General features: G+C 35.5%; 1 protein-coding gene and 1 long non-coding RNA gene across 7 annotated transcripts; both read right to left on the minus strand.

Annotated features, from left to right (window-relative positions):
- Positions 1-858: 858 nt before the first annotated feature.
- On the minus strand, positions 859-1,234 carry LOC111240546. Its single transcript, XR_002665955.1, has 2 exons — positions 1,191-1,234; positions 859-1,115 (listed from the first exon to the last, which is right to left on the minus strand). It is a non-coding gene; the product is annotated as an uncharacterized LOC111240546 (long non-coding RNA).
- A 7,706-nt stretch (positions 1,235-8,940) lies between these two features.
- LOC106779981 (putative pentatricopeptide repeat-containing protein At3g25970) lies at positions 8,941-12,370 on the minus strand. 6 transcript variants are annotated; one of them, XM_014668207.2, is made up of 3 exons: positions 12,258-12,370; positions 11,319-11,510; positions 8,941-11,087 (listed from the first exon to the last, which is right to left on the minus strand). In XM_014668207.2, exon 3 carries the CDS (start codon positions 11,047-11,049, stop codon positions 8,956-8,958), a length of 2,094 nt encoding a protein of 697 aa, XP_014523693.1. In that variant the 5' UTR covers positions 11,050-11,087; positions 11,319-11,510; positions 12,258-12,370; the 3' UTR covers positions 8,941-8,955. The 6 variants fall into 6 exon arrangements, with proteins under 6 accessions (XP_014523693.1, XP_022634292.1, XP_022634294.1 ...); XM_022778571.1 differs by lacking the exon at positions 12,258-12,370 and adding an exon at positions 12,128-12,203; XM_022778573.1 differs by lacking the exon at positions 12,258-12,370 and adding an exon at positions 11,955-11,973.
- Between the last annotated feature and the right edge of the window lie 177 nt (positions 12,371-12,547).

Genomic DNA, 12,547 nt, shown 5'->3' on the forward strand with positions numbered 1-12,547 from the left:
ACCATCTGTAGGAGCCACCAAAAACAACACAGGGGACCACGTCCTGAATGAAGAGTGATTTGACAGAAGTTCATGTGTTTTACTTCTTTTTGGGATGTTTTGTGTATTGTTTAAGTGTTAATTACCTAGGAAAATATTTCCTTAATTAAGATATTGTAACATGTAAGAAGACATATTAATGAACACAATTACTCATTAAACACTGAAATTCCCAAACCAAGTTCACATAAATTAAAGAGTACAATACTGATCAAAGACACAACTGTTGTGAATGAAAGCAAATCATTGGGTGGCATACAAATCAACTTCAAGATAAGTGTCACACATAATCATTGTTTGAAGCAAAAACCAAGTGGTTTTGGACTTAAAAACCCAAATTTGACCCAGTAGTCCCTCAGGTGTAATTTGGTGGTTCCTACAGTTCANTAGGACGTGCAAATGTGCAATGTCATACGGGTAATCGTTTACAAGCCACTGTAAACGATTATCATGCTGCTTTAAACAGCTAAAGCTTCACCAACTCAGAGTTAGGTGTTGTTTGAAGCATGGGTGCTCCCCCAATCCATCAATGGGTGCCAGAAAAATCACCTACATGGTAAGTGTCACACGTAATCAATGTTTGGAATTAAAACCAAGTGCTTTTGGGCTTAAAAACAGAAAATTGACCCAGTGGTCCATCAGCTATAAGTTGGTGGTTCCTACAATGCACAAGGACGTGCAAATGTGCCACTTCATTCTTGTAATCGTTTACAAGGCCCTGAAAACGATTACCATGCTCTTTTATACAGCTAAAGCTTCACCTACTCAAAATTAAACTTGTTTTATAATTTGCAAATAAGTAAAGGTCGACATCAATCATGAATGAACAATCATCTATACATTCTGACATAAGAACCTTGAAATCAATAATATTATTACAATAATAATTTCCACAATGTATTCATATACATTTGTGTATCTTACAAACTATACAAAAACAAACTGCCCTACATTTTTACAAAACAACAAATGTCCTACAACAATTCGTACACCTCCAACGCATCTAGTATTCTTATGTTGTCTTTATCCAAGATCCAATCACGTACGTATTGCTTTCTTATTGCAAGCAATTCCTCCTGAAAGAAAATTATTCAACTAGTCAATTCAAACCAAATCATCAAAAATTAATGAAAATGTTATCTACTCCTTACATTAGAGTAATTTGGCATGGTTTTCCCATTGAATTTATTTGAACCATCCCAAATTTGCATTGCTTGTAACATTATAACTCCACAGTCATGCCTGAAACAAATAAATAAATACTCAACGACCAATTATGAAAACTTCATTACTTACAACAACATATCATTGAATTTAAGGCTTACAGGTTTGGTTGGGATGGGATGTTTGCTTGTACAACAGACAGAGGTCCAATACTGCCTTCCAGTCTGTTGTACAACATGCAAAAAAATCGAGCAAGGTTTTCACCCTACAATGTACAAATAACAGTAACACGTTAACAATACATTATTTGAACAAAGTCAATAACATTATTAAATTTTATGACACATACCACATGAATGTCTATCTTTTTCCGGTTTCTTACACCCTTCACCAAAGAGTCCAGAACATATATCTCTAATGTGCTTAGTTTTACTACATAGCACCACCAATGATAGTCATGGCAAAATGGAAGAAANANCTACAAATAAAGAAACAAAGGGAAACTGAAAACATCATGACCTGCTAAATGTGAAATACAACCACATACACAACGGAAATTAAACCTGACTCACAAAGTCAGNTGTTGCAATGTCTTGAAGGCCAAAGTATTTGGCACGCAAACAGCTGCTGTAATTGTGAAGACTGAAAACACGTCGATTTTTATCCTTTTTCAAATAATCATTGATTATAAGGTCCTACAAATAGGTTCAAATAGGTTCAAATACAACCATCATCAATGCCTAACGACTAACACTTTATTTGTAAAATGAACAACACCATGAAAAATTTCTATAAACATCAACAGAGACTCAAACACGCCACTACACAACATTATCAACAAAAAATTTATTACTTACCAAAAAAAAAGATAAACTATATATAAATGCGATATAAAGTGAATTAGGGTTCATACAAACCTATGAATACTTACCTTTGGGTTCGGAAAGGCCATTGCGACTGCCTAAATTTCAGAAAAACACAGCAATGGTTTATTAGGGTTCATAAAAACAAAAAAACGCACAATACAACACAAAAAAACCCTCCCCAACCCAAACCCAAAACACATAAACCCTCCCCAACCCAAACAATGGGATATACTGCAAAAAACAAAACACACCCAAAACCAAAACGCAAAACGTGAAACGACATATACTGCTTACCAACAGAGAATGGATGAATACAAATCGAGAGGAATGAAGACGCGTAACTTTGGTTTCGAATGGGTGAGAGAAATCAAGAGAGGAACCCAATGGCTGAGACAATCGCAGAGACAATGGTGTAGACGCGAGACTTGGTTTCGAAAAGTGAAGAAGATGAAAATGTTAAGCCGCCAATTCCAAATTTCATACAAACTTTCTTCCAAAAATACCCTTCTGCAACTCTTTAAAAGCATTTTATTTAAAATGTGTTGGCATGCAATAGAATTTTGACACGTGGAGGTGTGTCAAAATTGTGTCAAGGGAGAGTGTCAAATAAACATTTTCCATATTGAATTTATAAATGGACAATGATATTTTAACACCATTTTTTTAACACTATTTTGACACTGCACACGTGTCAAGATGTGATTGGACGATTTTAAATTAAAAAAGTTGAGACAGGGGTATATTTGGAAGAGAAAAAACAAAGTTTGTTTTTTAATTTGAAATCGTCCAACCACATTTTGACACGTGTGCAGTGTCAAAATGGTGTAAAAAAATGGTGTTAAAATTTTATTTTCCTTTATAAATCTAGCAGTTGCCTACAAAATAGATTACTGTTCAACATCTTTGTCATGTTATTAAAAGTATAATGGTGAAATGAGTGTTACCGATGAGAATGACTTCATTTGAACAAAGAAGGCGTAGCCACAGGAAAAAGGTATGTGAACTGATTGCAGGGAAGAAGAATGACATAGGTTATGTGAAAGAAGCTTAGGAGAAATCCACATGGTTCAGACTTCAGACTTACTTTTCACACACATGGTTGCAGCCGCCAAAGCATGAATCAGCCACAAAAGTAGAACTAAACCATTAATATACGCAGCCCTAAACGTTGAAAGATATTATTAGTTTCACCCACCTTGCCGCAACTTAAGCTGGCATCAAACAGTGCAAACCCTCCTTTTTGTTTTTCCTACTTTTCCTGCATTTATGGTTTCATACCACTAGTTGCCCAAATCTCATCTTTTATATCTCTCACTCCCATATCCACCATCCTTATGGCATCGGGCTGCCCACCGTTTTATCCACTCCACCGCATCACGGTGCTGCTCCGCCATCTTCGCCAGTCAACCTGGCTAACCCACCTCCACCGCTACCACCCACATCCCCAGAGCCGCAACCAGGTGGAGCGACTCTTCCGCCACATCGATCAGCTCCAAGACTATATAACCCGCCACAGGCTCCTCCCTACCGTGCCGAGTCACCGTCCTCGTCGTGCTCCCATCCACCACAACAACAACGGCCACGTTCTTCATCTTAATAATAACCACCATTTCGTGGATCTTCGAAGGACCCACCAGCACCAGCTCCGGGAATCGCTCACCAGAATCCGGCACTGCATAAGGCCCCTCCGGCAGTACCTTGTTTTCTACCAACCCGACCAGCTCATACGCTACCACCAAAGCATGAATATCCTCGACATTTTCACCACCCACCTGTGAAACCCACCGTGACCTTCTGCATGGTTGTGCTGGCTACCCTACCACCAACCCTTTTAGTTTGCGGACAATATAATATCTAGCTCGGCATCAATGGTTCTTCTGCATTATTAATCAACTCAAGAACTCTCACATAATGTGTACAAACTACCCTCGTTATTGTTATAGTGTCTTGATTGATTGCAGGCAACCCCATCAGGCCTGTCTCCAATGCATGGAAAGCATGGAAATAATAATTATTTATTTATACTTTGTTGTCATTCTATATCCAGAATGATGTTTGGGTTGACATTTGCACCATATGATATTCCAGTTTTTGGGTTTTTTATGGATATGTCTCCTTCGTTTGTGGCTTTCTGTCGTCGTTAAACAAAATGCTATTATACTTAAAGATTGAACAAAATGTATATGGATGCATACATAGAAGAGATATAGAGATAGTGTGAATCTGATGTAGCAGAGAAAGCGGCAAGTGAACAGGTGTTTTTGTCGAGGAGAGTCCTGGAAGGGGTGGCCACATTGTGCTATGCCAAGGGTACACCGTTTCTTACTTTTAGTTGTAACAGTTACATTTATCATTAACACTCTTTTATTGATCTGTTTGAATTTATTTTAAAAAAATATTTGAAACGGACCAATCACAAACGGCCACGTATGTGTTGTAAAAAAAAAAGTTATTAAAGAGACTTTTTCTTTTTCTTTATACCTGCACCTCACCATCTCAAAGTATTAGTATCTATGCATTAGAATAATTATATTTTGACACGTTTTTCTATTTTAACATGACATGTTGTGATCACATTGATAAACTTTTTCAACCATCAAATTACACAATTTTAGAAGTTACGGACATTTTATTGTGTCAAATCAATTTGACATCTCAGTGTGTTAAAGTATCAATACTCTATGTGTGATAGAATAATTATATTTTACCATGTATTTTTTAATTTAACATTCAAGTCACACAAGTGAGTCTCATTGATAAACTTTTCAATCATCAAATTACACAATTTTAGAAGTTACTGACATCTTACCGTGTCAAATGAATGGATTTGACACCTCAAGCGTGGCAAAGTATCCGTACTCTATATGATAAAATAATTATACTTTGACATGTTTTTTTACTTTAACATTTAAGTGACACGTAATGGGTTCCATTGATAAACTTTTTCAACCAATCAACTTACACAATTTTAGAAGTTATTCACATCTTACCGGTACTCCATCTAATATTTTGCTCTCAAAGAAAAAACAGTCACAATATAAACAAAAAAAAAAAACTAATTGACACCAGAACTACTATTTAACAACTTTTTTTATAAGAGTAAAATACTCTTAACGAAATAATTTTTTATATTTTTAAAAGAAAAAAAAAAGATAAAAGAGAAGTAATGAAAGATAATATAATAGAAATAAGAAAAAATTGCGTCAAAGTACGGTTGTCCGATGAGAATGATGGAGAAAAATAATAACAGGTAGGTATTAATGTATAAAATCAATAAGGCTTTATCATTGTTATAATGTAAAACATAGCGCTATAGCCAGAGGCTGAGAATCAGGCGACGTTATTCTTATCAGGGTTGATGTTATTTCACGTTCAAGTGAAATAATTTCTCAAAGGCTAGCTAGAGCTATACTGTTGACAACTTGAGAAGTTAAAGAAAGTATGGTTATAGGTGTATTTCTCAACGTCCCATCTAGCCATTATCCAAAATATATTTTAGAGAAAGATTGTTCACTTTGTAATGATTTTTAAGGATATCAAACATGGGAGAGTCCGTGGCATGTTTTTTGAAGTCATCCTTCTTTCTATTTAAACTACATGCAAGATAAATATTGACGTCTAACAATGCTTTCACTTAGCAATATTTGGTTGGAATCGAATGCCATTTATACTAGAACATAGGAAGACTAGAATTGTAAACTAGACAGGAATGCTTAAGGAAAATTATATTTTTAACAAGACAATGTTTTGATACTGTCAAAATATCATTAATCGATTAAAAAAGAAAAAAACCTTTTTAACAACACTTTTTTAATAATTTATTGATAACATATTATAATTAGTTCGTTTTAAATATTTTTTTAAATATAAATTTAAATAAACCAATAAAATGATGATATAGGATTTAGGGTTTAGGATTTAGGGAAGAAAGTATGGAGCGAGTGTTTCAAAATTTCAGCATTTGGTTTTTCGTTTCCAAAACCTAGGTCACCAAGCTACACGATTTGAGAATGGAAAGGCTAGTTTTATGAGTGATGTCCGACTTCTTTTGGAGCAGGTGAATGTTATTAAACCTGTTAAATTAGCTCATTTGATCAGATTTGATCTCAAATCATGTCAATTAGGACAAGAAAAACTCATAAAACCAAAAAAACCTTTATTAAAAAAAAACTCGCATGACTATTCCTAAAACCATCAGTCCATGAACCTTTTTTTTTTACCAAATTTTATGTAAAAAAACATAAACAAAAAAAACAGATACAAGAAAACAAAGATTTTTATGTTACAGAAACAGATCATAGATTATTAAATTTCTATTTTGCCTAACCAAATCAAATTAGATTATTGAATTTCTAATTTACCTAACCTAATCAAATTAGATAATCCAGATTAACTACAATTTTTGACCTAAACATCACTCCAGTACATTCCTAAGTGCTACAAGATCAGCCCCTAACACGCACTAGACACTCTACCATGGGTTAATCTCCAACAAAAGCCACTGACTTAACCATTTAAACAACCAATAAATTTCAAGTACTGAATTATAATAAAGCGTGACATGATCAATGCTGCCCCCATTCTAACTTAAAGCTACCGTTCACGCAGAGGACAAGTCTTATTCTCATTTTATACGTGACTAACATCCTCATACCAATGGTTATGCCAACCACTGATCAACCAATTACACATATCAAAGGCACCCAATCAAAAGTGTTGTCTGTGCAAAGCTTGGATAATAATTCCTCTACTAATCCAGAAAGGTTACTGCACTAACTAATTCCACTTAAATTCTTGTTTGTCCAATTATTACACATTCACAACACAACACAAGAATCAATGTTGAAACTTGGTTCGGAATCAGCAGATTGACTTTTACACCCAATAACACCACTGTACGCTAGAAGAAATCAAACAAATTGGATCCCTTCATGGTTGAACCTGCAAGAATAATATACCATTAAAAGTTGGAACAGAATCAACATAAGGTTCTTCTGTAATTAGTCTGTATATGATGTGCAAAATGCAAACTTCTGACAATTTTGAAATCAACAGAATCTTAATTTGAACAATTAAGATTCTTTACAAGAGATATATCTACAGACTCACTGAATTAAAATAGGTAACCATCTGAAGCAGTTTTAACCTCTTTCTTAATCAATTTATCTTTTTTTTTTTTTCATTAGACCAGGAAGTTAAGTTCTAATTGTTCAAGCAGCCAGCAACCATCTTATGTCTCTCGTACAGCTAATATGTTTTATGAACAGCTAATTATCATTATTTACACAGCAGGTAGTACAGAGCTTTGTATCATTCAACCATAAATCACTTGCATAGAAAGCACCTAAAAATCTAGTCCTAATATTACATATTACCTTTGACTCATTTCAATTTCGGTCAACATTCATGCTTATATGCATTATGACAGCAGAGTAAGAAATCTCAAAATTTTACGTCCATTCATTTAGAGGATATGTCACCAATATAATGAAGCATTAGAATCACACAATAACAACCATCCAACCTTTAAACATTTTAGCTTACCTCGTCATCAAGTCAGCATCAAGCTTATTGTAGATACAATTAGAGATCACAGACTACATACTATTTTCACATGGTCAGAACATTAACTAGACAGTACTCACAAATCAAATGACTCTAGACAGAGAAGGTTTGCAATTAATATAGAACATCCAATTCAGTGACAACTAATTCATTAGGAGCAACAACACATCAAGCCTATTTGTTTAATTCATTACTTCACACATTCACGGTTAACACATCAAGCCTACACATACACAACCTGCATATACAACGGGACAGTCTATTTGTATACTTCTCCTTACCAATATCATCTTGTTAATCCGTTTAATCGTTGGTTAATTCATTTGATAAGTAATTGACCATATCAAGATAACACCTGACTTGACATGACCTTATGCCATTACCCAAAATGCACAGTCCTACGTTCTAGTAACTAATGAATCAAAGCACATAAAACATCTAGTTTTATATCCAAACCACACAGCCAGAATAATCAATCTCAAAGGTTACGTATTATCACAGTCAAACACTACTCATTCAAATATTATAACCAGGACTCACCCGTCCACCCATTTTCCACATTTACCATACAATTCAGCCCCTAAAACTGCCGTTCTATGCTGTTCGTTACATTAATGAAAAATACCCAATTGAAACAATCATTTAAAAATGACAGCATAACACCACTTCTTATATCAAATACCCCTTCCTCCTCCCTTGCATTACTCGAATTAAAACATGGTCAAAACAATAAGGCACGTCCAATTCGTCACACCCATCAGTGAACACATTATCATAGCTTTTCTCGTCCTTTCTACAGTCCGATAACTCTAACAGAGAATCATAAACCAGTTACAAAACACATCCAAATAACGAAACTAATGCAAAGAGGGTTGGCTCCCCATACCTGGTTTTGTTTTCCTCTTTATAACACTCTTGATTCGGACCTTCACCTCTTTTGCTCCCTTACTCCTTTATTCACTTCCTTGCTCACCAAACAATGGTTCTCTAGGTGTATTACACTCCCTTACTCCTTCGTTCACAACACAGGATTTTTTACACGACTTTTAGCCCATCACAACAAGCTATTACCATATTAACCACATAATATTAGTGAAAATAAATTTCAATAACGGCTTATATATAAAAGTTATATAATTTCCCGGGTCTTACATTTAATAGCATTCATATATATGTTTCTTTTATATTTGTAGAACGGTGCAAAGAAAAAGTCATTTTATGACATAATTTATTTACTATAATTTGAGACATTAAATCAGCTAATAGGAATACATATATTATGTTCATAGTAAATAATGGATGCAGGTAGAGAAAACCTTTACTATCTCCCATCATATTGCAAAAATTGTTTTATCAACATTTGATTGACAAAACTATTGAACAACTTAATTCCTTGATTTAGTTGTTGTAGTTGTGTGTATATCTCCACACATTGGGGATGAGAATGATCTTCAGCATTGAAAGCATGTACTTTATTCTTCACTTCTATCCAACTCCAACCAGGAACTTTTTTCACTCCCCTTTCTCGCATCATCCTTGTTATACTAGCCTTCTCATTCCACATCTTGAATCGTCCATACATTTCAGAGAGTATAACATAAGTGCAGTGGTCCTCAGGCTCCAGCTCTAGCAAAGTTTTTGCTACTTCACTAGCTAATTCGATATCACCACAAAACCTACAGGCACCTAACAAAGTTTTTAACACCATTGCATCAGCTTCAAAAGGCATCGTTTCAACCAAAGCTTTTGCCTTCTCAAGTTGCCCTGCCCGACCATAGAGATCAATTGCACAAGCATAGTGCTCCTTTCGCCGTCGAATTCCAAAATCAGACTCCATAGACTCTATAATGTTGCAGCCTTCTTCTACCAGCCCATTATGACTGCACGCAGTTAGAACTGCAACAAAGGTTATATGATCAGGTTTCACCTTTCTCTCATTCATTGAGTAAAAGAGGTCAAGCGCAAGGTTTCCTTGTCCATGTTGTGCATACCCAAAGATGATTGAATTCCAAACAATCGCATAGTCTTTGGAAGTTGCTTCAAAAGATTTCCTAGCATCTTCTATTATCCCACATTTAGAATACATGAATATAAACGAACTCCCAACATAATTATTGGTATCAAGTCCTACTTTAAGTGCTAAGACATGAACCTGTTGACCTAACTGTAGAGTTGCTAGGTCCGAGCATGATCTTATGACAGCCGAAAAGGTATAATGGTCAATTTCTATGACCAGAGATCTCATTTGTAGAAATAACCTCAAGGCATCTTCAGTCAAACCACCTTGTACATATCCTGCCAAAATGGAGTTCCAAGTGCAACCATCTTTGAGATTCGTTGAAAAGAATATTCTTAATGCATCTTCCATTCCCTTATCATTAAATCTGATGTACATGGCAATCAAAGCATTAGAAATGGGAACAGAATCTTCAAGACCGTTTTTTATCACCAACCCATGAACACATTTTCCATTGCTTTTACGCTCTTGTGCAGAACAAGCACTGACACTCCCAGTGTAAGTATAAGCATCTGGCTCAAACCCAAAATTCTGCATATCAATGAAAACTTTAAATGCAAAATCTTCTTTCTCGTGCGTCAAATAAGCACCGAGCATGGAATTCCATGTAACCACATCACGACACGCAAGAGCACCATCAAATACTCTCTCAGCATCTTGCAAAGAACAACACTCTGAAAACGCTGTGATAGAAGCATTGCAGACAGTATTAAACGATTCCAGCCCATGTTTCAATATTTTACAATACAACTGCATTGTCAACCAACAAAACTCAGCATCATCAAGCAATGTCAAAAGTGGAGACACCGTGCCATCATCGATTTCTACACCCTCAAGCTCCATACAATGTAGCACCCGGAATGCCATGTCACGATCACCAACTCGTGAATAGCCAGCAACAAGTGTATTCCACGATACGTAATTGCGCTCTGGCATGCTCTTAAAAACAATGTATGCATCGTCAATTCTCCCACACTTGGCATACATATCCAAGAGGGCACTACCAGAAAACATGTTTTCTACTAAACCCGTCTTGAGCATGACAGAATGCATCTGTTGACCAAGTTTGAGCTCACCAGCTAGGGCAACACCCTTGAGAATGCTTCCTAATGTGTGGCTGTCAAATGCAAGTGCAGACCATCTCATTGCACTGACGATTTTCCATGTGGTTCCCAGGTGACCAGAGTTTACATAAGCAGAAATTATGGCGTTCCAAGACACTGTATCTCTGTGGGGCATTCCGTCGAACAGTTGGTGAGCAGAGCTTAAATCTGTGCATTTTGCATACAATGATATGAGGTTGTTGGCGATGCAAAGGTCTGAGATGGATCCTAACTTGATGGCTTGGCAATGGGTTGCTTTGAGGCCAAGCCTAGTGAAGAAGTGCAACTTCTTCATTCATAAGGGATGACGATAGCCTGGTTCCAAAAAGTTGCCTTTCAAGATTGAAATTTCACAGAATTACAACAACAGACAACAACAAAAGAATCTAGGAAGAATACAACCAAGAGAAAAACACAAAAATATATGGAAATTAGCATAAAATGAAAACTAAATCACATCAATTGTCAATCACTAATTACTCAGATAAATAACCCATTCAACTATGACTGCAAAAGCGCTAAACATAACTATGTAGTGTTACTTGTGATAGTTGGAAATATTACATCTCTTCTTGAAACGCTTGTTGAACCATTCCTGCCTAGCTAGACATCATGACATGATCAATTGCCTGTAGTGCTTGGTTAGAGAAAAATCGCACATTAACATCAGGATCCTCACTGAACTCAACTAGGCATGGACCGATGGATAGTCTTCTCCACCACTTGCTGGCTGCTTCAATGCCTTCCAAAGCATATCTGAAAAAACCCACTACAGTTTATCAAAACATATTTAGACATCAAAACATGAAATAGCAGACAAAAGCCTAAAGACTGGGCTAAAGGAGAGTTAACAAAAGTTTCAACCTCCAATGCAAGGACAAGAAACATATCTATTACCAAAACCAAAAACCTCATTCGGATCCTTAGAAGAGAACTGGTAATGAAAAAAGATCCTTTATTTAAAAACAAAAATCAACATAAAAGAAACCATAGCCTTGAATGAGATTGAAATAAAGAAAAAGAAAATGAGAAAACTTAATAATATAACTCTACAGTCATCATCTATCTATATTTTCAAAGAATTCAGGACAAATTAAATCAAACTATAGGCAATAAGGATGTAATGCACAATCTATAAACAGCATCACCATACAACTTGATAATTTGACAACATAAACATAGTATTTTCCACTACAGTACATGCAATAGATCTTCACAACGCAATGCTTTACAAAACAAAATTTATTATTTCTGTAAAAATAAAATATAAGTAGTCCGTGTTTGGTTGGGTTATTTTAGGAAAAACAGTTACTTATTCCTTCAGAAAATCTCAGAAAACCAGCAAAAGTAAGCAACCATCTCTCCTAAACAACCTGAACCAAATGTTGACCGACCAGAGCAGCGAATGCAATAGTGCATCAATCAAAGAGTATTCTATGACACCCGTACATTACAATAAAACAAAATGCTAAATCTATGATACGTTTTCGTAGAATATATTACCTTCGTGTTAACCATAAGATCTTTGCTAGGAAGATTACGAAATTGATTTGCCAAATTGGAAGACATTGCACTCCAAAATCCAAGCCTGTTAAATATTCCAGTAAAGAAAAATCCACTTAGCAGAACACTATTACATATTTCTATCACGTGAATTACCTCTTATCCCCTATGTTTCTCTTTATTCCCCTCTTTGGGTGTTAATTAGAGATTGGTGTCGACCATTCTTAATACTCTTTGAGGATCAATTTGTGATTAAGCAACAATTAATTATCTTTAATCTAAAATCTTAA

This window comes from Vigna radiata, chromosome 2, assembly GCF_000741045.1.
Source record: "Vigna radiata var. radiata cultivar VC1973A chromosome 2, Vradiata_ver6, whole genome shotgun sequence".
NCBI classification, from domain to species: Eukaryota; Viridiplantae; Streptophyta; class Magnoliopsida; order Fabales; family Fabaceae; genus Vigna; species Vigna radiata.

Bases quoted from the DNA above. Each gene is read 5' to 3' on its own strand.
- LOC106779981 (XM_014668207.2), bottom strand. From the start codon at position 11,049: ATGAAGAAGTTGCACTTCTTCACTAGGCTTGGCCTCAAAGCAACCCAT.